The sequence below is a fragment of the Brassica rapa genome, chromosome A03 (assembly GCF_000309985.2).
Source record: "Brassica rapa cultivar Chiifu-401-42 chromosome A03, CAAS_Brap_v3.01, whole genome shotgun sequence".
NCBI classification, from domain to species: Eukaryota; Viridiplantae; Streptophyta; class Magnoliopsida; order Brassicales; family Brassicaceae; genus Brassica; species Brassica rapa.
Genome location: NC_024797.2, coordinates 34841382 through 34865375, shown reverse-complemented (window position 1 = coordinate 34865375; position 23994 = coordinate 34841382). Strand labels below are relative to the sequence as shown.

General features: G+C 36.7%; 2 protein-coding genes across 5 annotated transcripts; one reads left to right on the top strand and one right to left on the bottom strand.

The window, feature by feature from the left end:
• Positions 1 to 1294: 1294 nt before the first annotated feature.
• LOC103848280 lies at positions 1295 to 16412 on the top strand. Of its 4 annotated transcripts, none has more exons than XM_033288225.1 (4): positions 1295 to 1536; positions 1757 to 1847; positions 1930 to 1980; positions 2257 to 16412. In XM_033288225.1, the coding sequence occupies exon 4, from the start codon at positions 15184 to 15186 to the stop codon at positions 16387 to 16389; it is 1206 nt and encodes a 401-aa protein (XP_033144116.1). In that variant the 5' UTR covers positions 1295 to 1536; positions 1757 to 1847; positions 1930 to 1980; positions 2257 to 15183; the 3' UTR covers positions 16390 to 16412. The 4 variants fall into 4 exon arrangements, with proteins under 4 accessions (XP_033144116.1, XP_033144115.1, XP_033144114.1 ...); XM_033288224.1 differs by having other exon boundaries at positions 2241 to 16412; XM_033288223.1 differs by having other exon boundaries at positions 1930 to 16412.
• A 787-nt stretch (positions 16413 to 17199) lies between these two features.
• On the bottom strand, positions 17200 to 18325 carry LOC103848296. Its single transcript, XM_009125230.1, has 3 exons — positions 17930 to 18325; positions 17800 to 17857; positions 17200 to 17699 (listed from the first exon to the last, which is right to left on the bottom strand). The coding sequence occupies exons 1-3, from the start codon at positions 18323 to 18325 to the stop codon at positions 17200 to 17202; spliced, it is 954 nt and encodes a 317-aa protein (XP_009123478.1).
• Between the last annotated feature and the right edge of the window lie 5669 nt (positions 18326 to 23994).

Here is a 23994-nt window from a genome sequence, read left to right as displayed (position 1 = left end):
TGAATGATTTCTATGCTGAAGCCTTAGACAGTTAAATTTATGTATTGTACTAACGGGTCTTGCTTCTTCCTCGACATCCATATGTATTAGCAAAGCTCAAGAACTCGATGAAACTCTGATTTTCATTAATGAGCTTAAAGTTTGTTACAACTATATATACCAACAAACTATTAAACCGTAAAAACTAAACCAGATTAACATCATAATTAGATAAATAAACCGGACAATTCCAGAACCCTTAAACCGGTCTAGAACCGTATTCTATTTAAACCAATAATAATAAGCCAAGAAGAATTCTTGGGAAGGATCTGAAAAAAACAGGCTAAGAATCAGTGGTGTATCTTTTTTATTTAATGAGATACATTTTTTACTTTTTATTGACACAAAAAGCCTCGACATGTAAAAGAAAGAAAGACGAACAGAACATATAATTTTTCAATCATCCTCTTCTTTCTTTGTTCTTCTCATGGTATGTTATCTTGATCAAAAATCACAGAAAGTTTCACATTTTTAAAAATTATTTGCTCTTATTTTCAATGGTTTGAAATATATTCACGGTTTTCCTAAGGAATGATTGTATTCTATATTATCTTGTCCTTTACATTTCAAATCTCAAATGCTGCATCTTTATATTTTGGTGTCATCTACGACCAATTAAGTTTGTATTTTTTTCTCTTTTAAGAACCTCTTTAAGATATACATGAATCAAAATCCCATAGTTATGGAGTTATGTAACTAACTAAAACACAGGGCAACACTTAGTCTTATTGAGTTTCCTCCAATAATATATTTGACAAGTTCTTCTCTGACTTATCTTCATGCCTTGCAATCCCATCATGAGTCTCAAGTTCGTTAATTTGTTTTTTTTTGTTCCCTTCCAACCTAAACTTAAGATACTTAGACAAATCTCGATTATGGACATCTGCCGATATAGTTATCAATGGAGTAATTGGGGGAATCTCAAAGAGCTTTTGAATTCAATTCAAGAAATCTTATATATAATGGGACACTTTCCTCTCTTCTGAGAGTGCCCACATCAGCGTTTTTTAATGATAATGGGGCCCACAGTCGTCTAGGTTTGGTTTGGTGATTGTGTTTTCGCGTTGATTTTTAAATTATTCGGTATGATTTCAGTTCTATTAATGTTTGGCTATGTTATTAAACACAGCGTTTAGTGTTCTGGTCATTTAGGTTTTTTCCTTTTTTATTCTTAGACTCTTTATCTTCGTCGTCTTCTCTGCAAGCACCAAACATTTTTTCTCCAAACTCTTAATCTTCCCTATCATTCAATGTATTCTCTTGATTTACAAGTTAAGTTTTTCGTCATTTAACTCAGAAGCAATGACGACATCTCTTCAAACCTATAAAACGGAGAGGGTTGATGATTGGCTGAATCTTCACAACCATTCTCTGTTAATTGATAGAATCTCACACACCAGTCAGAAGAAAAGAAAAAACTGCAGCGCCGTTTGCTACTCTTCCCCTATCTGCAGCGCCATCTCTCTCTCTCTTAAGCTCCCGATGTGATCCTAGCAGGTAAGCTTCTTTGAGTTGCTCTTTCGTAGGCTTCTCCGATTTTCTCACGCATAGGTTTCTTAGATTTAACCGTAGACCAATACTTGCTTTTGCTTCCTTCTCGCAAAGGTTACTTCTCTCACTTTCCTGTAGATCTCAAATTGCAGAAGTTGATATACGTAATTGTTCCCGTTTTGACCTTACCTAGATTAGTCGGGATCTGATTGTAATTGAACTGCAGGTGAACGGTGGTGTCGGCACAATGCCTTGCAGAACTTGGAGGGAAAGATTTTGTTTTCCAGTTGGCTTTGTGCATGACCAGCCCTATGGAGGTACCAATAACTTGGGTAGTTCGGAAGTGTAGCTCTGTCTTGTGTTCAGACTAAACTGATTTATTTTTGCTTACTGAAACAGGGAGCTGGGAAATCTGTAGTTCTGAACAGTCTTATTGGACATCCAGTTCTGGTAAGTAGTACGTTGAATCTTGTGGGAGTTTCTTATGTTAAATATTTATAGCCCGTATAGTAACTGCATTGGTTAATATGCTAAGCTTTGCAATACTCTTGGACCCATGATAAGAGTGACAGTATGTGTTCTATTGTAATGAACGTTACTTGGATTTGTTGTTTTCGAAGCCTGTTTAGTTTTTGTACTATGATAATTTACTTTCTTATGTGCGTTAACAACATTCGACGCATTCTACATTTTTTAATTTTAAATTTTAGATGCTCACTCTGTTAGAAGTAAGAGAACCGGGAAAGCAGTATGAAAGAACTAAGAGTGGGGAGGGGTTGCTGTGGTTCCCGTTGCTTGCACAATGCTAAGAGGATTGAAAAATTCCTAAGTTTCAAGAGAAATAGATGCCAAAGCCCTCCGGCTTAGAAAGAAGTTCAAAACCACTCAAGGTTGTGAGGTTTCAGTTAAAGAATAAGATACATGAGCTGAAAAAGCTCTTGATGATCTTGAACTCGAACCAAAAGGAGAAGTCTCAGGAAGAAAGAGACGGTTTGAATACTGCTGAAGAGGAGGTGGAAGTTAAGGTTGAAATCAAGATGACGAAGGAAAAAATCTCTAACTAAGACTATTATCTAACTGGGAATTGACAGCGTTTGAATTTCAAGCATGTGGTGGACCAGATCGCAAATGTCTCAGTTCATCATCCCCAAGTCGATGTGGTTGTGGTTACACTTCAAGCTTTTATAGTTATGCTTAGATGCTGTGAAAAAGATTACTATAAATGCGCACATTTTGTTGAAAATCGAGATACCATAACATCTCTGTTTCATGTCTCACTATGATCTTCTAAGCACATTTCTTTTATGTTTCTTATATGTACTACACAGACATTAATATGGTTTGGACATTTTTGCTTCTGCAGTTTTGTTTCAGATTTTTGTGTGGTTTAGACATTTTTGCTTATGTAGTTAAAAAGGGTTTGACTAAATTATACATATGCATTAATATGAATTTAGACATCTTTTCTCTTCGTGTTACAAAAAAAAAAAAAGACATATTTTCTCTTCTTCTTATACATCTCTTCTGATAATCACTACAATTATACTAAGCAAACTACTTGACTCCACCTTCTATAACATTTTAAACTAGAACAATACATATATTTTTTAACATCTCCGCGCTTGCGCGGAGCTCCACCTCTAGTAAATCAAACTAACATAAAAACAAAAACACACGTATCATATGTAGTAAAGTAACAAAAACACTAAAAATATCTTAAAATAAATATAAATACAATACTAAAAGGCAAATATAAGCCATGGAAAAAGTGTCCATGTAGGATAGAAAAATCAACCAATCAGAGAGTTCAAAGTTGCCACATCATCTGATTTATTATTTTTTTCGTAAAAAATGAAAAAAACAATGCAAAGGAAATGATCAAACCCGGGTTAGTATCACATACATATAGGACAGTTACCACTAAGCCATTGAAACTTTGTTGGACAGATATACAAGAATCACTAAGTATGTAATCACAAACTCTTATGTACAGTTACAATAATATGAATTCAACTTTCAAGACTCTGATACTTTGTTTTGTAAAAAAAAAAAAAGTAAGTGACTAAGCTAAAATAAGTAAACGATAAAATTCCAAAGGCCTAAAAGCCCGATAAAGATAAAAGCGATAGAAGCCCAAAAGCCCAATAGCACCAGTCCGATAATCATTCCTCCTCGTCGGTCTCACCTGAAAGGGGGGGAAGAGTGAGGGGTGAGCGAAAGAGAAATCGCCCAATGAGGTATGGGATGCTACAAGTCCATGAACCCGGACATAGCACTCCGAATAGATATAATTTAATTCTAATACATGTCAAACACGACACCTAAAGTACCCAAACAATAAGCAATGATTCTAGCGAGTTGCGCACTCGCTGCCCACTAACGGGCTAAACAAACACTTCCGAGAGAGAGTGCTCGGTGTCACCGCCCTCAGACGATTTATCGACCACACCAGACTATGGTCCTGCTGGTCGACTAACTGGCCGTAGCCTCTCATACATTCTGGCATACAGAAGTTTGTCTCTGTACCCGGCAAAAACAATTCTAACTAAGAATTTACATTAAGCGAAGCAATCAATGTTGAATCCCCTAACATCCTAATTCCGGTTTAAGCAAGGAACCTAATAACTAAACAAGTAATGACAGACTCAATTTCAAACAGACGGAACAAATTAGAAATAAGTTGTACTTATTCTAGGTCCTAAGCCGTGTACGAGAAGTTCGGGAATAAACCCTCACCTTAGCAATAGAGAAATGTGGTATCTATGAACTCCAGCTGCTCAAATAGACTCTAAATCTGAAATCAGAGCAAAATTCTAAGTCAAGACGGCTTTCGAACGGTTTAAAACAGGTTTGGTCAAAATCTACGAAAAAGTCAACACGTTGGTCAAAGGTCAACCCGGTCAACTCTGTCCCAAGCCGGTCAACCCTTGACCAGATTGGAATTGATTTAAACCAACCGGTTTTACTCAACCGAAATCAATTCCAATTGGACCATCTGGTTTATCTTAACCATCAACTTAGCTGTTTTCTTAATCATTTTTGGGTAGATTAAAAAATTTACTCAACCGAAATCAATTCCAACCGAATTCGAATTGATTTTAACGGGCGGTATAACCTAACCAACCCTAAATCAATTTAAACCAGTCAAAACCAACCGGTTGACCGAGTCACCGAGTTGACTCACCGGGTCGACTCGGCGGAGTTGGCGAGTCGCCGGCAATAGTCACCGGCGGCGACGGCGGAGGGTGGCAGCTGCCTACCGGAAAATCAACAGCGGCGATGGCGGAGAGGCGGTGATGCGGCGGCAGTTTCTCGGCAGCGAACGGATGGTGGCCGGGCACGGCAGTTCCGGTGGACGTTGGTCGGAGACGGTGGTGTGTGGCCGGAATGCGCGGTGGCTCCGGCGGACTGCGACAGCACGTGCGTTTCACGCTCACGCAGAGGTGAAACTTCAGGAGGCTCTAGTGGTTTGTCCGGGCTCCGATTGCGGCGTGGTTGGTGTGTATGGCTTCGTCTCGACGAGATGAGCACGATGGTGGTCTTGCATGCACGAAATTCTCAACGGTGAGGAAGTTATGGGCGATTTACTAAACGGACCCGAAACTGAAGCTAATGCATGTGGTTTCCGGTGTTACCTTGGGCAGTTAACGGTGGTGGCGAGCTCGACATCGTCACGGCGAGAGAAAGCTCTGCTGAACTCTGGTGGTGGCTCAGGTTCTGCAACAATTCCCCATTTCTCCCATTAACTCTTTCTCTCTAACCTTTTCTTGGTGAATAAAACAAAGTGGAGAGCGAGTTTTTTATAGAAAATACTATGGACTTCTGGGGATAGGTTTGGGCCTCGACCTGAATTCATTGGGCCAGAATGTGGGTCATTACATCTTTGGCATAACGCAATTAGCAACTCTAAGAGTTAATTTTCAATCAAAACAATGATACATTAGAACCTCTAAAAATTAAAAATGTTGGGACTTTGAAATTTTATTAATTTATAGAAATATTAATTTACAAAAGTTTCATTATTTAGATTTCTTATTTTAAGATATGTTTATTCTAAGATAAGAAAAATATTTGATTTTAGTTTATAGATATTAATTGTTACTTTTATTAAATTTGACATTTATATTAATTTTATTATATTATTTGGTGTATATAATATAGATTGCATGGAACTTAAATATGCTTTTAGATATAATATTACTAAATCTTATCAAAAATATATTAGGTGATAAGAGAATATAAAGATAATTCCATTGTAAATGAAAAAAACAAATAGTATAAAAATAGGTTCTTACTTATATAAAATATGTATACATATAAATTATTAATTTATAATTTTAATGGGACCATATTTTACATAGAATTTTCTAAAAAAATATTATCTTATAATTTTATTGATTTGTGTCAAATTTTGAACCGACACAAGTTTGGACCGGCGAAATTTATTAATTTATAGAGATTATTAATTTATGGACTATTAACTTATAGATGTTCTACTCTATTTAACAACAAAAATTAAGAAGAAAATTATACAAAATGGTAAAAAATTTGCACGAAGCGCGGACAAACCACTAGTAGAACATAACTTCTAGCATAATAATTGTATTAGAAAAACTTATTTAACAGAGACTGAAGTTATATAACATAACATCCAACAACAGTACCCAAAAATGATTAAGAAAACAGCTAAGTAAATTTGCACATAATATATAATCAAAATTAAAAGACAAATGTTAAACAAAATGTCAAAATTAAAGAGGAAATTTTGAAGAAGGAGAAAAATATTTCGATAAGCTGTACTGGGAAGATAGTCAATTTAAGTCCAATCAATGCTTGAGTATGATTAATAATTCACTTACTAGATTCATGATCCCTTTGAAGACAAAGCATTTAACCTATACTGCCACAATGGAGGCCCCAAAAAATTGCCACATCTTTGAGTATGTGAGGATTGTTACTACTTTATTAGGATGAAACAAATTTTTTTCTTCCTTCAAAGATGATAATCACAAAAACAAATTTACATATTTTCCTTCTAAAATATCAATTGTACTTTATGTTTAAATTTCAACTAAATTAACTTTGTTACGACTATCAGCTTTTAATTCTATTTTTATTGAATTGATCAGTCACTTATGATATTTCACTTTGAACTAAGCAACTTTAGAAAAATTTATACACTATGGTCGCTAACCACTATCAAATAGATCATAAAAAATCATTATTTCAACATATTTTCTCATTTTCATATTTTTGAACATATTTGTTTTACAAAGACAATAAAATAAATTGTAAATTCATTTAAGAATAAAACATACGAATCTGGCGCGTAGCACCGGAAAACCACTAGTTTTACTATAAATATCAGTAGTTACTAATTATTTTGTGACAAAATCATGATTAGTTTTCTACCTTGTCATAAATATTTGGTACCAAAAACATAACTATTTATAGCCATGTTTCTCCTGTGAATATTTCATACTTTTTGTATAAAATTAATGCATTCGTGGCTAACAGAAAATTCTACCAGGGTTAGAAACGAAGGTTTGAATGGTAACGACAGATTTGGTAAAATAAATTGGGTGTAATTAAAGTGTGATGCGGTGCAACAACGGTTAATCAGTTTTGCGCGATAAATACAGTTTTAATTAAAAAAAATAGTGTGAATTTGATTAAAAAGATAATGCAGTTTTGATAAAAAATATAATGTAAAATAAATATATTAATACAGTTATAAATTGAATTTGTTTGTTTATTCATAATTTCATACTAATTTTTATTTTTATAGTTTAAATATTCAAATATATATATATATATATATATATATATATATATATATATATCCTTTATTTCATAATTGTAACTACTAATATTTAAAAGAAACAAAAATTCAAATTTATATAAAATATACTTATTAAGAATAATAGTATTGAATGTTTTTACTAATAATACTTATTAAGTAAGAGAATCACTTTAAGAATAGTATGAAACAAATACTAAATAAACTTGAACAATATATAACCAAATACTAGAAGAAAAGAACAGAATTGATTATATTTGAGATACTTTATGTCAAAATATTAATTTCAGTTCATATGTTTTATGCTCAGTTTATTTCTCTATTATTCGGTTAAAAATATTAAAGAGTTATTACAATTGTGATCCACAAAATATTAGTAATGTTTATTTAATAGTGATGGAAGAGATATTTTGAATAAAAATAAATAGTTATATAATTTTATCAACAACGCAAAAAAAACTTTAATATTTCGAAATCGCTTAGTAGTAGCAAAATTCCGAAATGAGTATATATATTTAAAATGAATAAAAACATATTTACCATATAACTATTTTAACTGCAATTTATTAAAGAATTTTTTGTCCATCGCGGATTTCGACTCATACCGCTATATATAATTGGTGGTTCGAAAGCAAGTGTGTGTTGTGTTCGAAAAAAAGCAAGTGCATTTTTGTTCATTAATAGAGCTCTACACAAAGTGCACTCTATTTTTTTTTCTTACAAACATCATTTGAAATATTAAGAATAATATTGAATGTTTTTACTGAATATACTTATTAAGTACTAGAATCACATTAAAAATAGTATGAAATAGATCTATCTATCTATCTATATATATAAAGAAGAAGAGAGTCTCTTCTCATGCTGCCGCGTCAGCGTGCTAAGAAGGAGAGAGTGCCACGTAAGTCTTTTAGAATTAAGTATTAACCAACGTTTTTGTTATTTACAAGTTTTGTGATTTCATAATTCTTACATTTGGGCTCAAATGGGCTGCGAGTCCATAGTTAGAACTAATTTCAACTCATTTTTTAATCAGTCCAGTCAAAATTATTTTCATCGTCTCCTCTGCCGACGTTGAAAAATCCTTAATCTCATTCTCTTGGCCGTTTCGTAGACCTGAGTAACAGATCACCGAACTAAAAACGAAGCCATTAAACCTACCATTCAATCTCAGTTAAGTCGATCCCCACTACGTCTTATTACTTCACCACCTCCTTCCTCTTCGGCTTCTTCCCCCTATCAGACCTAAAAATAGGCATCGCCAGCTTGATGGTTTTTACAAATTCAACGCTCCTCTCTACTCAAATATTAGAAATGCTCGAACTATGGCTGCTTCCCAGATATCTCTTTCCGAGATGGAACCAAAGCGTTGTACTCGAACCATTGTCATGGCCGTACTCTGGTTTCGGGAAGCTAAGAATGTAAAGAAAAGTGGTGAATTAATGGGGTCAATATGCCTGCTCTTGGATGATCAGGACCTGATCATCAGGTAGTTATTTTACATAATTTATTGAATTAATTGCTCCAGTGCTCCTCAAAAAAACGTATTCTCGAGTACTCCTCCCTTTTTTAATGATTTATTAATTTTTTATTTAAATAGGAAAATTTGGTAAAAAACAACGAAAACAAGAGAAACTTATATAATTACAATTCTACCTAGCACCATCCAAACCCGAACCTAATACCAACCAAACAAAATCGGATACACACTTCCAGTAATTAAAAAATATCGAATACGTTTCCCCTTTCTTCTCCTTATTGGTTGAAAATTGAGGTTGAAAAGTAAAGTAATAAATGAACTTGTAAAAATAATAATAAGGCAAGGTTTCACTGTCTCTAACTCATTTCTTCCTGTCTCGACCATTCGTCTTTTTCTTGAAATTCTGAAAACCCTACCCAATCGCAAATCCTCAATCGAGAATCAAAACCTAAAAAATGTTGAATCGAGACGATCCAAAGGCGAAAGAAGACAGCTCGAGTAATGTAGGAGGAGAAGAAACGACGATGGTTCCAGAATCAGGAGAAGCAAGTAGGGATTAAGCAAACCCAAGCACCATCGACAAATCTGTCGCCGCGGGAACAGAGCAAAGTCCCCGAGATGCAGATGAAAGCGAAGAAAATGCAAATGAGAAAGAGGAAGAGAAGGAATCAAGTGATAAAGTGGAAGAGAAGGAATCAAGTGAAGTAGAAACTGTTGTTGATGACCTAGATGCGTGTATAAAGTTCCCTTGGGGGCGGTATGCATTCGAACATAACTTGAAGGATGTCTCTAGCTTCTTGGAGAAATGCGACACGGTTGTGCCAACGAGTTGGGTTTTTACAAGCTTTCCTATTCCTTTGGAGGTATTATTAAGCTCTATTGTACTTAATTGTCTTATTGTTAAGTTTATGGGAATGTCTTTTTGTTGTGTTCGTAGTTGTTGGCGCTTGAGGCAATTCCAAGCTTGAGGAACCATTTCCGAGAAAGTGTGAATGGTGCACGCCCTGGGTACACGCCCTGGTTGCCCGTGGACGTGCAAGATGCAGTACAAAGGCAAAGGTGGAACCAAGGCATTCAGTTTGAATGCAGTGAACATGAATCTTGGTGATAGTAAGGTAATTGATGTTTTATGTGTAGTCGAAACAAGGAGAAGAGACTTATGAAAACTTGGTGAAACTAAGGTAAGTAATGTTTTATGTGTATTTGGCACATGATATTGCGAGTATCTTGGTAGCAACAGCAGCTGAGAAGGAACTTCTGGAAAGCATAGGGATGGGCAAGGAAAGTTGTGGGGCCGATGACAACGTGGTGCATCAGTCGATCGTTGGACCAAGATAATACAGAAAGGGAAGAAACAAGTTTTTTTTGAAGAGCAGTTTGGTATCGATTTTGCGGCTCGTACAGCTCAGGTTGAAGGTCCCACCATTCCTGCTATTGGAGGAGGATCCAATAATGCCAAATCTGGACAGACTGATGCATATTCGGTGGAGGCTCCTGGAGTTGAGCCTTTAACAGCGATGGAAGGTTGGCTTATGAATGCAATCTCGGATGGTACGAAGGAAGTTAACAAAAAAGTCAAGTCATTGTCTGACCGGCTAACTCTTGTAGAAAACGAAGTGAAAAGTCTTAGGGTAAGTGTTTCCGGAATGAGGGAACTGTCGTCGGAAGGGGAAAGTGATAATCCGTTCGACCAAGATGGTAGTGATAATCCGCCAGAGGAAGATGGTAGTGATACTCCGTCGGAGGAAGATGGTGGTGATACATTATCGGAGGCACATAAAGATGGTGGTTCTAAGGATGATAGTGTTCTTGCTATTCCAAACCAAGTGCAGAGTGAACATGGTAATCACTACAAAAAAATATAGATATTGTGACAAAACTTTGTGACAAAAATTATTTGTCACAAATCTGTGACATTTTGGAGACGATAGGTGACTAATTTTTCTATGTCACAACTTCGTAGCTGTTTTGTCACAATATTGTGACGTCCTAAGTAGTAATCAATTTTTGTCGCAATTGTTTACCTAAGAGTGACGATAATAAATAACGTATTAACCGTGACATATTTGTGACTATATTTACGGTGGTAATTGTGACGAATCTGTGATGGAATGGTAAGTCTCATATTGTGACAAGAAATACTAAATATTTGTGACGAATTGGTAAAAAATTATAACTGGCATTTTTTTATAAGTTATGACTAAACAATATAGTAAGTATCTTATTTTAAACTGGAAACGTTTTAGCATAGTCGTGAGTATAGTGTAATATGTAATGTATAGTATATGTGGTTGACTCAGCAATCAAGATACATGTAAGAGAGGTATAGAATTTCTTAACCAATAATTTGGGTTTCACTACAATGTAACGTGAAACTGTGAAAGTGATGATCCAGTGTTGTTTATGCTAATGTTCAACTAACACTATAAATTCTTGTTCTAGCCAAAGTTAGCAATATTAAACTAAAGAGTTATATTTGTTCGAGAATTATATTACTCATAATGTTTTTTTTTGTCAAGGAATCAGTTTTCACTTACTAGGATGAAGATCTACACAGAGTAAAAATAATAAATATCTAATCATTTAAAGAAAGAGGAAAGAAAACCAAAACAAAACCTACTTATTTTCAAAACTTAATAGGAGAATCAAGAATCCCGGTAAAAGAGGATTTAAATTTGGGTTGTTACCATCCTCATCTAATACCCTAATATTTCAACTAATACACCGTATATATATAAATAAATTAATAACTCCTCCTACACTTCAAATGGGAAGGCCGACATCCTCTCTTTCAGTTTTACCCTAAAAACTCTTCTCACACAAAATTAAAGCCGTCCTTCATTTTTCTATGAACTTTTCATGATTTCAAAGAGTACATTACGTGTGGCTAATCTCCTGATTTAGGTGTATATTTTCGCAATCAATTATTTAAACAGCTTATTGTTCTGAAAGTCAAAACGATTTCTTACTTTCGGATTTTTCTTTTCATATGCCAACTTTCTTTGGTTATTCATCCTTCTCTAATTTGTTTGTTTGTCAACTGTAGATGTAACTTCGAATTGTGAATGTGCTTTTGTATGAGAGAGGACTGAAAAGGACAAGGCATAATTTGGAGATGGTGATGATGACAATAAGAGCTATGTAATACGTCGGTTAATAAGATCGGGATTCTTTTCGTGTAATACACAACAATTTCTCTTGACAAAGGAACTATGAAGATAATTAAGAAGACATGCCTTGATGAATCTTCACAATGGTTTTCATCTACTTTTGGGATCTCCGTCTTCGTTTAGTTTTTTTTCTGCTATGATTTTTGTCTTTTTTGTTAATATTTATCATGACTTAAAATCTATTGTATTATGATGTATGTTTCTATGTATGGATTGTATATTTCTGAAAACATTCATAAATAATAAAAATAGCCAAAATGTTGTAAGACTCTAAACTATTTTCACTATTAGTAGCTAACAGAGAAGGCTAAGAAAATCTGTGAGCTGTGACAAAAATGTGACTGGATTTTTAGTAATAATGAATTGACGGAATTAAAAATTGTAATAGTCAAATAATTTGATGGATGAAAGTGTTACGGATTGGTGATGACGTTGTAGTTTCTATTTGTAACAATATGTTACTAAACTTTCGTTGTATTCTGCTACAGAACCTGCACTGTCTAATCGTCTCCAAAGGAGACAATTTTAAGACGATTTTTTTCGTCAATAATTGTAACGCTGTTGTTACTGCTGATTTTCATCACTGTTACTAACAAACTAGTTACAAAATAATTTTGTTACAAATTATGACGTTTTTTGTTACGATGAAAATTTGTGACGCTCTTATTGTAACCGTTCATAACTTGTCACAATTCTGTCACAATAATTATATTGTTACGAAATTATGCTCATTGTGACAAAAAAATTTGTCACAATATAATTATTTTCTTGTAGTGAATGGTGATGACGACATGTACTGCAGAGATGTCTGCAGCGGCTGAGCAGCTCGAGACTGAGATGCTTGAGAAGGAAAATACTGAGAAGAACAAAAAGAAAAGGGCGAGAAAAGATGATGGAAAAGAATTACTTCCTTCGAAACAGCCGAAGGTTTGCGGTAGGGGGAGGAGTCCCATTTGGACAAGAGCCCAAGAGGAGGCAGCTCAGAAGGAGGCAGCTCGGAAGGAGGCAGCCCAGAAGAAGGACGCCAAGCAGAAGGGAGGTGAAAAGAAGCAGACGAAGAACACAGCTGAGAAGAAGGCAGCTCAGAAGGAGGCAGCAGCCCAGAAGAAGGCAGCCAAGAAGATGAAGACATGTAGAAAGAACAAGCAGACAAAGAAGAGAGGTAAGAAGACGTTGTGAAATCCGTGTGTGGTTGTTTTAATAATGTCACAAGTAATCGGTTGAACTATATTCGGTTTGTATGACTTCCTTGAATTCCCCTATGACTTTTTTGTTTGTTGTTGAAGACTTATGTTGTTTGGGACTTTTTGGTTTGTTGTCGAAGACTTGTGTTATTTGTAGAACTGTTTAGAGTAGGTGAAACTTTTCAAAGTTTCAGTTTCATCTTCGTCAACTTCGTCAAACTAAAGTAAATTGGAACTGCGTAAAGTAGGTGAAACTTTTCAAAGTACGGGAATGAGCAAGTAGGGGAATGAGCAAGTATGAGAAACTGTGTAAAGTTAAACTTTTATCTTAGTCTAACTTCGTGTAACTAAAGTAATTCATGAAAGAGCAAAAGGAGCAAGTATGGGAAACTGTGTAAAGTTAAACTTTCATCTTAGTATTACTTCGTGAAACTAAAGTAATTCGTGAAAGAGCAGAAAGAGCAAGTATGAGAAACTGTGTAAAGTTAAACTTTCATCTTAGTCTACCTTCGTGTAACTAAAGTAATTCATGAAAGAGCAAAAAGAGCAAGTATGAGAAATTGTGTAAAGTTAAACTTTCATCTTAGTCTTACTTTGTAAGACTAAAGTAATTTGTGAAAAAGCAAAAATAGCAAGTATGGGAAACTGTGTAAAGTTAAACTTTCATCTTAGTCTTACTTCATGAAACTAAAGTAATTTGTGAAAGAGAAAAAAGAGCAAGTATGGGAAACTGTGTAAAGTTAAACTTTCATCTTAGTCTTACTTCGTGAAACTAAAGTAATTCGTGAAAGAGCAAAAAGAGCAAGTATTGGAAACTGTGTAAAGTTAAACTTTCATCTTAGGCTTACTTCGTGAAACTTTTAAATTGATTGTCTTCGATAACAATTATACCATAACATAAGATAATAGGAACATGATCCGATCTTTCAACATCATCCTTAAGCAAATAACAGAGATATTCCACAAGGACAACAACAAAAGAAAGACTTGCTAAGAGCCAACACATGTCGTGGATTGAACGCATGTCATGGAGTGGTAGGATTCAGACGGTTAAGCTTATACTTGAGTTCAGTAATCTCTGCAGCCATCACATCAACACGCTTCCTTAACAGTTGAACCTTTTCCTGGACACCTGAAAGTATCAAAATCTGTACAAAAAACCCGAAAGAATCCAAAAATTACCTCGAAATTTTTGCAAGTGAAGTATTTTCTCCCTGGTAAAGTGTCAAAATCGGTTTGATACTTCAGATCCCGTGACACCTCGTTGATGATTCCCCCCCCCCCGCCCAACAAGGGCATCTGGTCGGAATCCCACACTCGGCATCCATCACGAAGTCAAGCATGTCGATGTCATCCTTCAACGCCTTCATCTCCCTGTCCTCCTCATATGGATGAGTCATGATTCTGAGTATCCGAGTTAGGAAGAAAGAAGAAAGCTCGAGAAGAGAGGGTTTGAAGAGAAATCTGAAATCTCGAGAGAGAAGAGAAATCTAGAGAGAGACTGAATAGTGGATAAATGAATGGGGGAAACAAAAAAAAAGGAGTCGATTCGATTCCGCATCGATTTTTGGGGAGAGTCAAAACTCAAAAAAATGGGTGGAAAAATTCGAAAAGCTCGGTGGAAAAAAGTTTATGTGCTTATAGTTTCACATAGTTTGTAGTTATACAAAAACCTTTACAGTTTTACTTTTCTGTTATTTGCAATTGTTTTAGTTTTACTGTACTTAGATGATTAGTGTTATAGTTATACCAGCTATATTATGTTTTCTATATGCATTTCTAATCTGGACATGTAAAAATAATTTTGATTTCCTGATATATATAACTTTTCTAATCGCACAATGTAAATAATGTCCATCCTACGTGTGGACGAGTATATCAGCAGCGAAGAAGCTTTTGCTTTTGGGTATTAGGAGTAAAGTGCACTCAGGATATGAAATCAATGTCTGGCAGGATCTGTGGATTCCCTCGACGCCAGCTAGGCCGGCCCGCCCTAGGGTGCCAGTCGTAAATCCAAAGATGCTTGTAAGTAGTCTTATAAGTTCGGAATCAAAGGAGTGGGATGCTAGGATACTGGCACAGTATGTTGAGCAAGAGGATATACAGCTGATTATGAGTTTGGCCATAAGCCCAACACATCGCAGAGATTCTTTCTGCTGGAGCTATACTAAAAACGGCCAATACACGGTTAAGTCTGGGTATTGGGTTGCTACAAATATATTGGATGCGGAGGAGGAAGCTGAAGTCAAACAACCTAGCATCACCGAACTTCAAGCCTTTGCTTGGAAAGTGAACGCTCCTCAGAAAATTCGCCATCTTATATGGCAATTAATTTCGGGGCAGGTTGCAGTAACAAGGAACTTAATACGTCGTAATCTGCGGTGTGATGATTACTGCCCAAGATGTGGAGAGCCAGAGGAAAATGTAACCCATGCGATCTTTGAATGTCCCCCAGCGTTACAAGCATGGGAGCTATCATCTACGCCGTCAAACCCCCAAACTTTCCCCATATCGAGTTTGTACGCCAATATGGACTACCTTTTCTGGAGGAAAAATACTATTAGAAGGCCAGAAGGTGATAGAGACCCTTATCCCTGGATAATCTGGTACATCTGGAAGGCGAGGAATGATAAGTTATTCAGAGGGATTGACAGGGATCCTCTGGAACTGGTCAGGTATGCAGAGAGTGAATGTCAGGCTTGGTATAATGCTAAGGAGTCTATACCTAATCCCCCTCAGGCACCAAACACTGAAGTGATACAAGCCTTAAGCTTGAATAATATGTGCATGGTGGATGGCTCTTGGACATCCACAGATCTATTCAGTGGAATTGGTTGGGTATGGAAGGATAATACGGGAAAGATCCAACTTATGGGAACACGGAATTTGAGGAGACGGGAGACAGCACTACACTCGGAATTGGAAGCATTAAAATGGGCATTGGAAAGTATGCTCCAACATTCAAACTGCCAACACTTTGGTACATATTGCAAGGACCTGATAGCTATGATAACGGAACCCCAAGCCTGGCCAAAGTTTTCAACGGAGCTGGAAGCCATTCAAATCATCCTCATGTGTTATTCGGACTTCAAGATCACCTACGTGCCAAGAACACAGAATGAAATTGCTGATTCTTTAGCTAGGAATGCTCGATCTTTTCACAGATCTCTTTGTTTTATTGGTTGTTCTATTCCGGTCTGGCTACCCAGACCACCTCATGTTTGAGTAATAGAATAGCCGTTTGTTGACAAAAAAATAAAATAAAATAATGTCCACGAAAAAAATCTATCATAACAATGTATTTCCTCCCCGATTATTAGAAAATGTGATCCAGATATTAAAAATTTCCAGTTAACGTGATCCGGATTTCAGAACTATGAATAAGTAACGTGATCGAATAAGTACTGTGATCTAAAGTGCCAGAAACATGATCGAAGTGAAATATAAATCATCAATAATATAAGGAAGTTTCACCAAGTTGTACAATCATACAACGCAGTCACGTAACGCAGGTTTCACAAAGTTTTACAATCATATAGCGCAGGTTTCACCAAGTTTTACAATAATATAACGCAGGTTTTCACCAAGTTTAACAATAATATAACGCAGGTTTCACAAAGTTTTCCTTGAGTTCCATGTGTTCCTTAAATTGCTTGTGATCCATGTGTACCTTCAGTCATTTTTGTTCCTTGCGATCCTTGAGTCCCTTGTGATCCATGTGTTCCTTGTGTTCCATGCGATCCTTATGTTCCCTGCGAGCAGTTGAACCAGCGACCCAAATTCCTATTCGGCACATACTTATTAGGATGGAGCCGCCTTTCTCCTGCCGAAGGAAACCTTTTTTCTGAGTTCTTCCCTTTTTTCATAGTATGGTGGTAAGGGGCACTTTTCCTCGACTTCTTTTGGAATGATCCAATCAGACATATGAGGGACTGGATATATAGTCTTTCGATACACCAAAGCCCACATACTAATCAAGTAATAATGTGAGATTATATCATACATGTCACTCAACTCTATTGGTTAATCATGCTTCTAACACTTAACGGCAGCGCCTATTGCATGGACACATGGGTATCTATCTATATCAAACATCGTTAAACTGCACGTTTCATTCTGCAAATCCACCAAATAAGTCTTCCCGTCTTTTCCAATAACACTGTATTCAAGCTTAAAAGTGTTCAGCGGAGTCACTGTAAGTTTTTCACTTTTCGGTACTCTCTTATGCATTTTGTTCTCCACTAAAGGAACCAATTTTCGAGATGACGGTCCGGCTGCTGCATCCTTCCTATGTCTGTTGAACCACTCAGCCATTTTATCAATAACTGTATCAAGCATAGGCAGTAAAGACATCTTTTGTGCCTTTTCAAATAACGCATTCAAAGATTCCGCACAATTAGAAGTGTCTATGTTGTACCTTGCATCGGGGAAATGACACTTCGCCCATTTTTTGACATCGACACTTTTATCAAGATACGTAGCACACGATGGATACCTCTCCCTAAAGTCTTGATACTTCTGTTCAAACTCTGCCTCTAAATAAACTTATGCAACTTTCATGAATTGTTATGCAACCTCGTCCGGCCGTATCTGACATGACCTTTCACATTGTGCGATAGATGCCATATACAATACCCATGTTTAGACATCGGATACACTTCAGTAACGGCTTTAATGAGACTTGGATTTCTGTCTGAAACGAACACCAATTCGTCGAATTCGGTATAACAATTTTCAGAGTTGTGAAAAACCAATTCCAGCTTACCTTTTTCTCCCCATCAACAACAATAAAAGCTATAGGATAATGGTGATGGTTTGGATCCTGAGCCGTGGCAATAATTAAAACACCACCTTCAACAGTCTTCAGAAAAGTTGCATCCACAGTGATGACTTTCCTCATGTATTCAAACTCTTGAATAGAAGCTCCCAACGTAACCAATAGGTATTTGAACCTTTTGTTTTCATCCAATAACAAACTTGTTTTTGTATTTGGGTTCACCTTCTCTAACATATACAAATAAGAAGGCAATCTTTTGTATCCTTCCTCGAGACTATCACGCAAATCCGCAACAGCTTGTTGTTTCCCTCTCCAACATGTCGCATACGACACTTCCACACTGAAGTGATCCTGGATAGATTGATCACGTCCCTGAATGATCATCCAACGATTGTGATGATGAAATAAGAAGTGGATTGAGATGATACTTCTAAGAGTTGCGGAATTGGCTCTCAGACTATCGAGTTTTGCTTGCAATGTAAGGATGAATCTGAAATACACTAGACAAGCTTTGATCAAACAAGATTCAAAGATAATTTTTATTAGAAAAGAGTTTGATGATTTTATTGAGGAATTTCGTCCATAATATATAGAGAAGAAGACTGTACATGCAAAACTTCTTCGAAACACAACATAATTAATGAAAATAAAGACTAAAGTTCAAATTTAAAAGATAGGCTTATGGATACTTCTTCATGGACGAAAATGGGACAAGAAATTAGCATGGTTTCATCAAGAGGCTCATGTGTAGTTTTGTGTCCAAGCCTCATGAAAAACATTGTTTGGGAAACCCAGTGGGACAAAACCAAACCAAGGAAAAGAGTGCAAGTCACAACACCTCTCTTGATGAATGAGCTAGACGGCTTGAATCACAACCAGTGTGGTTGGATCAGCACACTCTAGACTGCCCTGGATAGTGTGTAGGAGTTGGTGAAGAGCTTGCTGCAACCTTGCTTGCTTAGATCGAGTCATCAGACCAAGTGGTATGTGTAAATCGTCATAATGGCATCCACGGGGTTGCATCCACTCAGTTGCATCAACAGAATCGTATCCACTGGATTGCATCCCTTCTGTAGCATCCACCAAGTCGCATTCTTTGCCTTCCTTAAGTTCTGGTACAAGCTGTTGTATCTCTTTAGTTGCATCAGTTCCTTTGCTTGCCAAGATCACATCATCCTCTCCCACTTGAGAAGGATTTGACCTCAAATCCGTTTCATCTGCATGATAAGGAACTAGATCAGTAACATTGAAGCTTGAACTTACATTTTACTTATCTTAGAGATCCAGTTGATAGGCATTGTTGTTGATCTTCCTGATGATTTTGAAAGGACCATCTAATCTAGGCATGTGTTTAGATTTTCTTTCGTTAGGGAATCTGTCCTTCCTCAGGTAAATCATCTACTTTCTCCCTTTGTTAGCTTGCTTAGCGTACAGCTTGGTCTTGTTTTCTATATTGCTCCGTGCCTTCTCATGTATCTGCTTAACAAGTTCAGCTTTCTTTTGTCCATCCAAGCTAACTCTTTCACTCAAAGGTAAAGGCACTAGATCCAAAGGTGATAAAGGATTAAAACCATAAACAATTTCGAAAGGAGAGAACTTAGATGCAGAATGCTTAGCATGATTATAAGCAAATTCTACATGTGGCAAACATTCTTCCCAAGTTTTAATGTTCTTTTTAATCAATGCACGCAACAAGGTAGACAAAGTTCTATTGACAACTTCTGTTTGCCCATCAGACTATGGATGACAAGTAGTAGAGAAACACAACTTAGTTCCTAACTTAGACCATAAGGTTTTGCAAAAGAAACTAAGAAACTTGGTGTCTCTATCAGAAACAATTGTCCTAGGCATTCCATGAAGTCTAACAATTTCCTTAAAGAACAAACTAGCAACATTTATAGCATCATATGTCTTATGACATGGAATAAAATGGGCCATCTTAGAGAACCTATCCACAACTACAAACACATAATATTTTTCAGTTTTAGTTCTAGGTAATCCAACAACAAAATCCATTGAGATGTCATGCCATGGATGCAAAGGAATGGGTAGAGGAGTATACAGACCGTGGTTTTGGACTTTGGACTTAGCCTGTTTGCAAGTGACACACCTTACACAAGCTCTTTCTACATCTCTTCTCATGTGTGGCCAATAGAAGTGATCTTGCATTACTTTCATTGTCTTACCCACGCCAAAATGTCCTCCAAGTCCACCTGCGTGAGCTTCCTTGACAAATAGTTCTCTCAAAGAAGAGTTAGGCACACATAGTCTATTTTCAAAGAAGAGAAAACCATCATTCTTGAAATATTTACCACTACCAAACTTCTCACAAGAAGCATATATATCCTTAAAATCAGAATCAGTGGCATATCAAGTTTTGATATGTTCAAATCTAAGTAGTTTGGTTTCAAGAGTGTTTAAGAGAATATACCTTCGAGATAGTGCATCAGCAACTATATTTTCCTTACATTTCTTGTACTTGATCACATAAGGAAAGGTTTCTATGAATTCAATCCATCTAGCATGTCTCTTGTTCAGTTTCTGTTGTCCTTGGAGATGTTTGAGAGACTCATGATCAGTGTGAATGACGAACTCCTTTGGCCAAAGATAGTGTTGCCATGTTTGCAAGGCCCTCACAAGCGCATAGAGCTCTTTGTCATACGTTGGATAGTTTAGAGTAGCCCCTCCAAGCTTTTCACTAAAGAAAGCTACAGGTTTCTTCTCCTGCATAAGCACAACACCTATACCAACACCACATGCATCACATTATATTTCAAATGTTTTAGAAAAGTCAGGGAGAGAAAAAACTGGTGAATTGGTGAGTTTCTCTTTCAAGGCTTGGAATGTTTCTTCCTGTGCTTGCTCCCACTTGAACCCAACGTTTTTCTTGATTACTTCAGTCAGTGGTGCAGCCAAAGTACTAAAATCTTTGACAAATCTTCTGTAGAAACCGGCTAGACCATGAAAGCTTCTCACTTCACCAACTGTCTTTGGGCTTGGCCATTCTTTGATTGCTTTAATCTTTTCCTCATCAACCTGAATACCTTCTGCACTCACAACAAAACCTAAAAAGACAAGGTTACCTGCTCCAAAAGTACATTTCTTTAGATTAGCAAACAAGGATTCTTTTCTAAGTACTTCTAGAACCTTTCTAAGATGCTCAATATGCTCATCCAAGTTCTTACTGTAGATCAGAATGTCATCAAAGTAAACCACAACGAAATGACCTATAAATGATCTAAGAACATGGTTCATTAGTCTCATGAAAGTACTAGGTGTATTAGTCAGCCCAAATGGCATTACTAACCATTCATATAACCCATGTTTCGTTTTAAATGCATTTTTCCACTCATCACCTTCTTTCATTCTAATCTGGTGATATCCACTTTTCAAATCAACTTTAGAAAATATGCTATAACCATGCAACTCATCAAGCATATCATCTAATCTAGGAATTGGATGTCGATACTTTACAGTGATATTATATATGGCTCTGCAATCGACACACATTATCCAGCTACCATCATTCTCTGGTACAAGCAAGACTGGGACTGCACATGGGCTCATGCTCTCACGGATATGACCTTTCTCCATAAGCTCAGTGACTTGTTGTTGTAGTTCCTTGGTCTCCAAAGGATTAGTTCTATAGGCTGGCTTGTTTGGAAGTGAAGCTCATGGAATAAAATCGATTTGATGCTCTATTCCTCTGATAGGTGGTAATCCTTGTGGAGCTTCTTCTGGAAAAACATCTCTGAATTCCTGCAAAAGCATCTGTATTTTGCTAGGAAGATCCTGCACTAGCTTTGTTATGTTTAAGCATTGTTTAAAAACAAACAGCAAGTGAGGTAAAGACTTCCCTTTGGTGGAAGCAACAGATTGACAGGTTGTTTTGTCTTTGATTCTGATGAAGCTTTATTCTTCTTCAAGGCTTGATCAAGATGGACTTCATGCGGTGTTAAAAGAACTAAGACAATCTTCTTTCTCTTGTACTCAAGACAATATCTGTTTGTGAACCCATCATAAAGAGTTCTTCTATCGGATTGCCAAGGCCTTCCACGCAGTATGTGTCCAGCATCGACTGGTAAGACATCACACAATATCTCATCCTCATACTTCCCAATAGACAATGGTATCTTGACTTGGTGTTTCACCTCCAGCTCTCCTTCATCATTAAGCCATTGTAACTTGTAGGTGGTTGGTCTTTTCATGATCTTCAGACCAAGTTTCTCAACCATGGTTTCACTTGCAGCGTTGGTACAACTTCCTCCATCTATAACCAAACTGCACACCTTGCCTTGAACCATACAGCGAGTATGAAACAGATTCTCTCTTTGCTCATCTCCAACAGTCTTGGCTTGCAGATTCAGTGTTCTTCTTGCGACAAGTAACTCTTCACGAGCTGGCATCTCCACTCTTTCTTCTTCAGACTCAGATTTTTTCTTCTTCCTCTGATTCAATCTCTCCATTATCTCTGATGAGTATTACCCTTTTGTTGGAGCAGCTACTTGCATAGTGTCCATAACCTTTACACTTGTAGCACTATATGTGTCTGGTTTTGGATGCAGTGACTACTTCCTTTCCTTTAATACTCTGTTCCTCCACTTTAGGCTTGGAGAATGGTTTGGATTCTCTGGTCTTTTCGTCCTTCTGGTACTGTGGCTTGCTGGCTCCATAGCTAGACTTGTAACTTCTTCTTTTCAACTGCTGTTCAAACATAATTGCCTTGTGCAGAAGCTCTTCCATCTCAACATAATGATGAACTTCAAGTCTGTCCATGATGTCTCGGTTCAGACCACCCATGAATCTGGCCATTGTTGCTTCTCTGTCTTCTTGTATGTCAGTTCTCAGCATAAGGGTTTCCATCTTCTTATAATATTCTTCAACTGATTTACTTCCTTGAGACAGTGTTCTGAGTTTGAAGTGCAGCTCTCTGTGGTAATGGCTCGACACAAATCTCTTCCTCATAATCACATTCATCTGGTTCCATGTTTCAACATGAAAATCTCCAGCCCTTCTTCTTGCTGTAACCAAGTTATCCCACCAGCTTAGTGCATACTCTTTGAACTCAGTAGGAGCAAGCTTCATCTTGTACTCTTGAGTGTAGTCTCTGCAATTGAACACAAGTTGAATCTTCTTTTCACACTCTAAATATTCTTCTGGATCAGCGGTGCCTTTAAACTCAGGAATCTTCAGTTTCAAACCACCAAGAGAATCATTGGTTTGTGGCCTATCTCCTCTGTCTTGCCTTCTTCTTCTAGAGCCACTAGATCGGTTTGAATGGCTATAATAACTTTCTATAGCAGGTTGGCTCGCAATTCCTCTGGGTCTCTCCCGATCTGAATGCACAACCTCAGCCCTGAAGTTCTCTATTCTCTGATCCATCAAAGTACTCATGCGTGTAGTCAAAGCATCAAGTAGCAATTGATCCATTCCATTGTTCTGATTGTCTTCTTCTTCCATGGTTCCTGTTGATTTTCCAAACACAAACCCAGTAAAAGAGATCACAGAAACATAATATAACAGAAAGTAATGGAATAGAATCTAGAATAATCAGATTCAAATTTTTTTCAATAAGAACCCTAATTCTTTTCTCTGTAATTTTTTGTGAATCAAGTTCAATTATTTAGTAATTTCAACACTTGATCTAGGTAGATCTGATCTTAATCAACACGGATCTAACAAGATCTGGATAGATTAATCACAAATCTAACAAGATCTAAACTTTAGAACAGATCTGAAAACAGAAAACCAAAAGCCTAAAAGTTGCAGAACAGGAAAAACACAACCTGATGATGGAGATATGCTCTGATACCACTTGAAGTGATCCTGGATAGATTGATCACGTCCCTGAATGTTCTGCAACGATTGTGATGATGAAATAAGAAGTGGATTGAGATGATACTTCTAAGAGTTGCGGAATTGGCTCTCATACTATCGGATTTTGCTTGCAATGTCAGGATGAATCTGAAATACACTAGACAAGCTTTGATCAAACAAGATTCAGAGAGAATTTTTACTAGAAAAGAGTGTGATGATTTTATTGAGGAATTTCG

Coding starts and splice junctions, on each gene's coding strand:
- LOC103848280 (XM_033288225.1), top strand. CDS start 15,184: ATGCTTGTAAGTAGTCTTATAAGTTCGGAATCAAAGGAGTGGGATGCT.
- LOC103848296 (XM_009125230.1), bottom strand. CDS start 18,325: ATGATCATTCAGGGACGTGATCAATCTATCCAGGATCACTTCAGTGTG. Junction 17,858..17,929: donor TTGTTGATGGGGAGAAAAAG/GTAAGCTGGAAT, acceptor TGTTCGTTTCAG/ACAGAAATCCAAGTCTCATT. Junction 17,700..17,799: donor TATCCGATGTCTAAACATGG/GTATTGTATATG, acceptor AAGTTTATTTAG/AGGCAGAGTTTGAACAGAAG.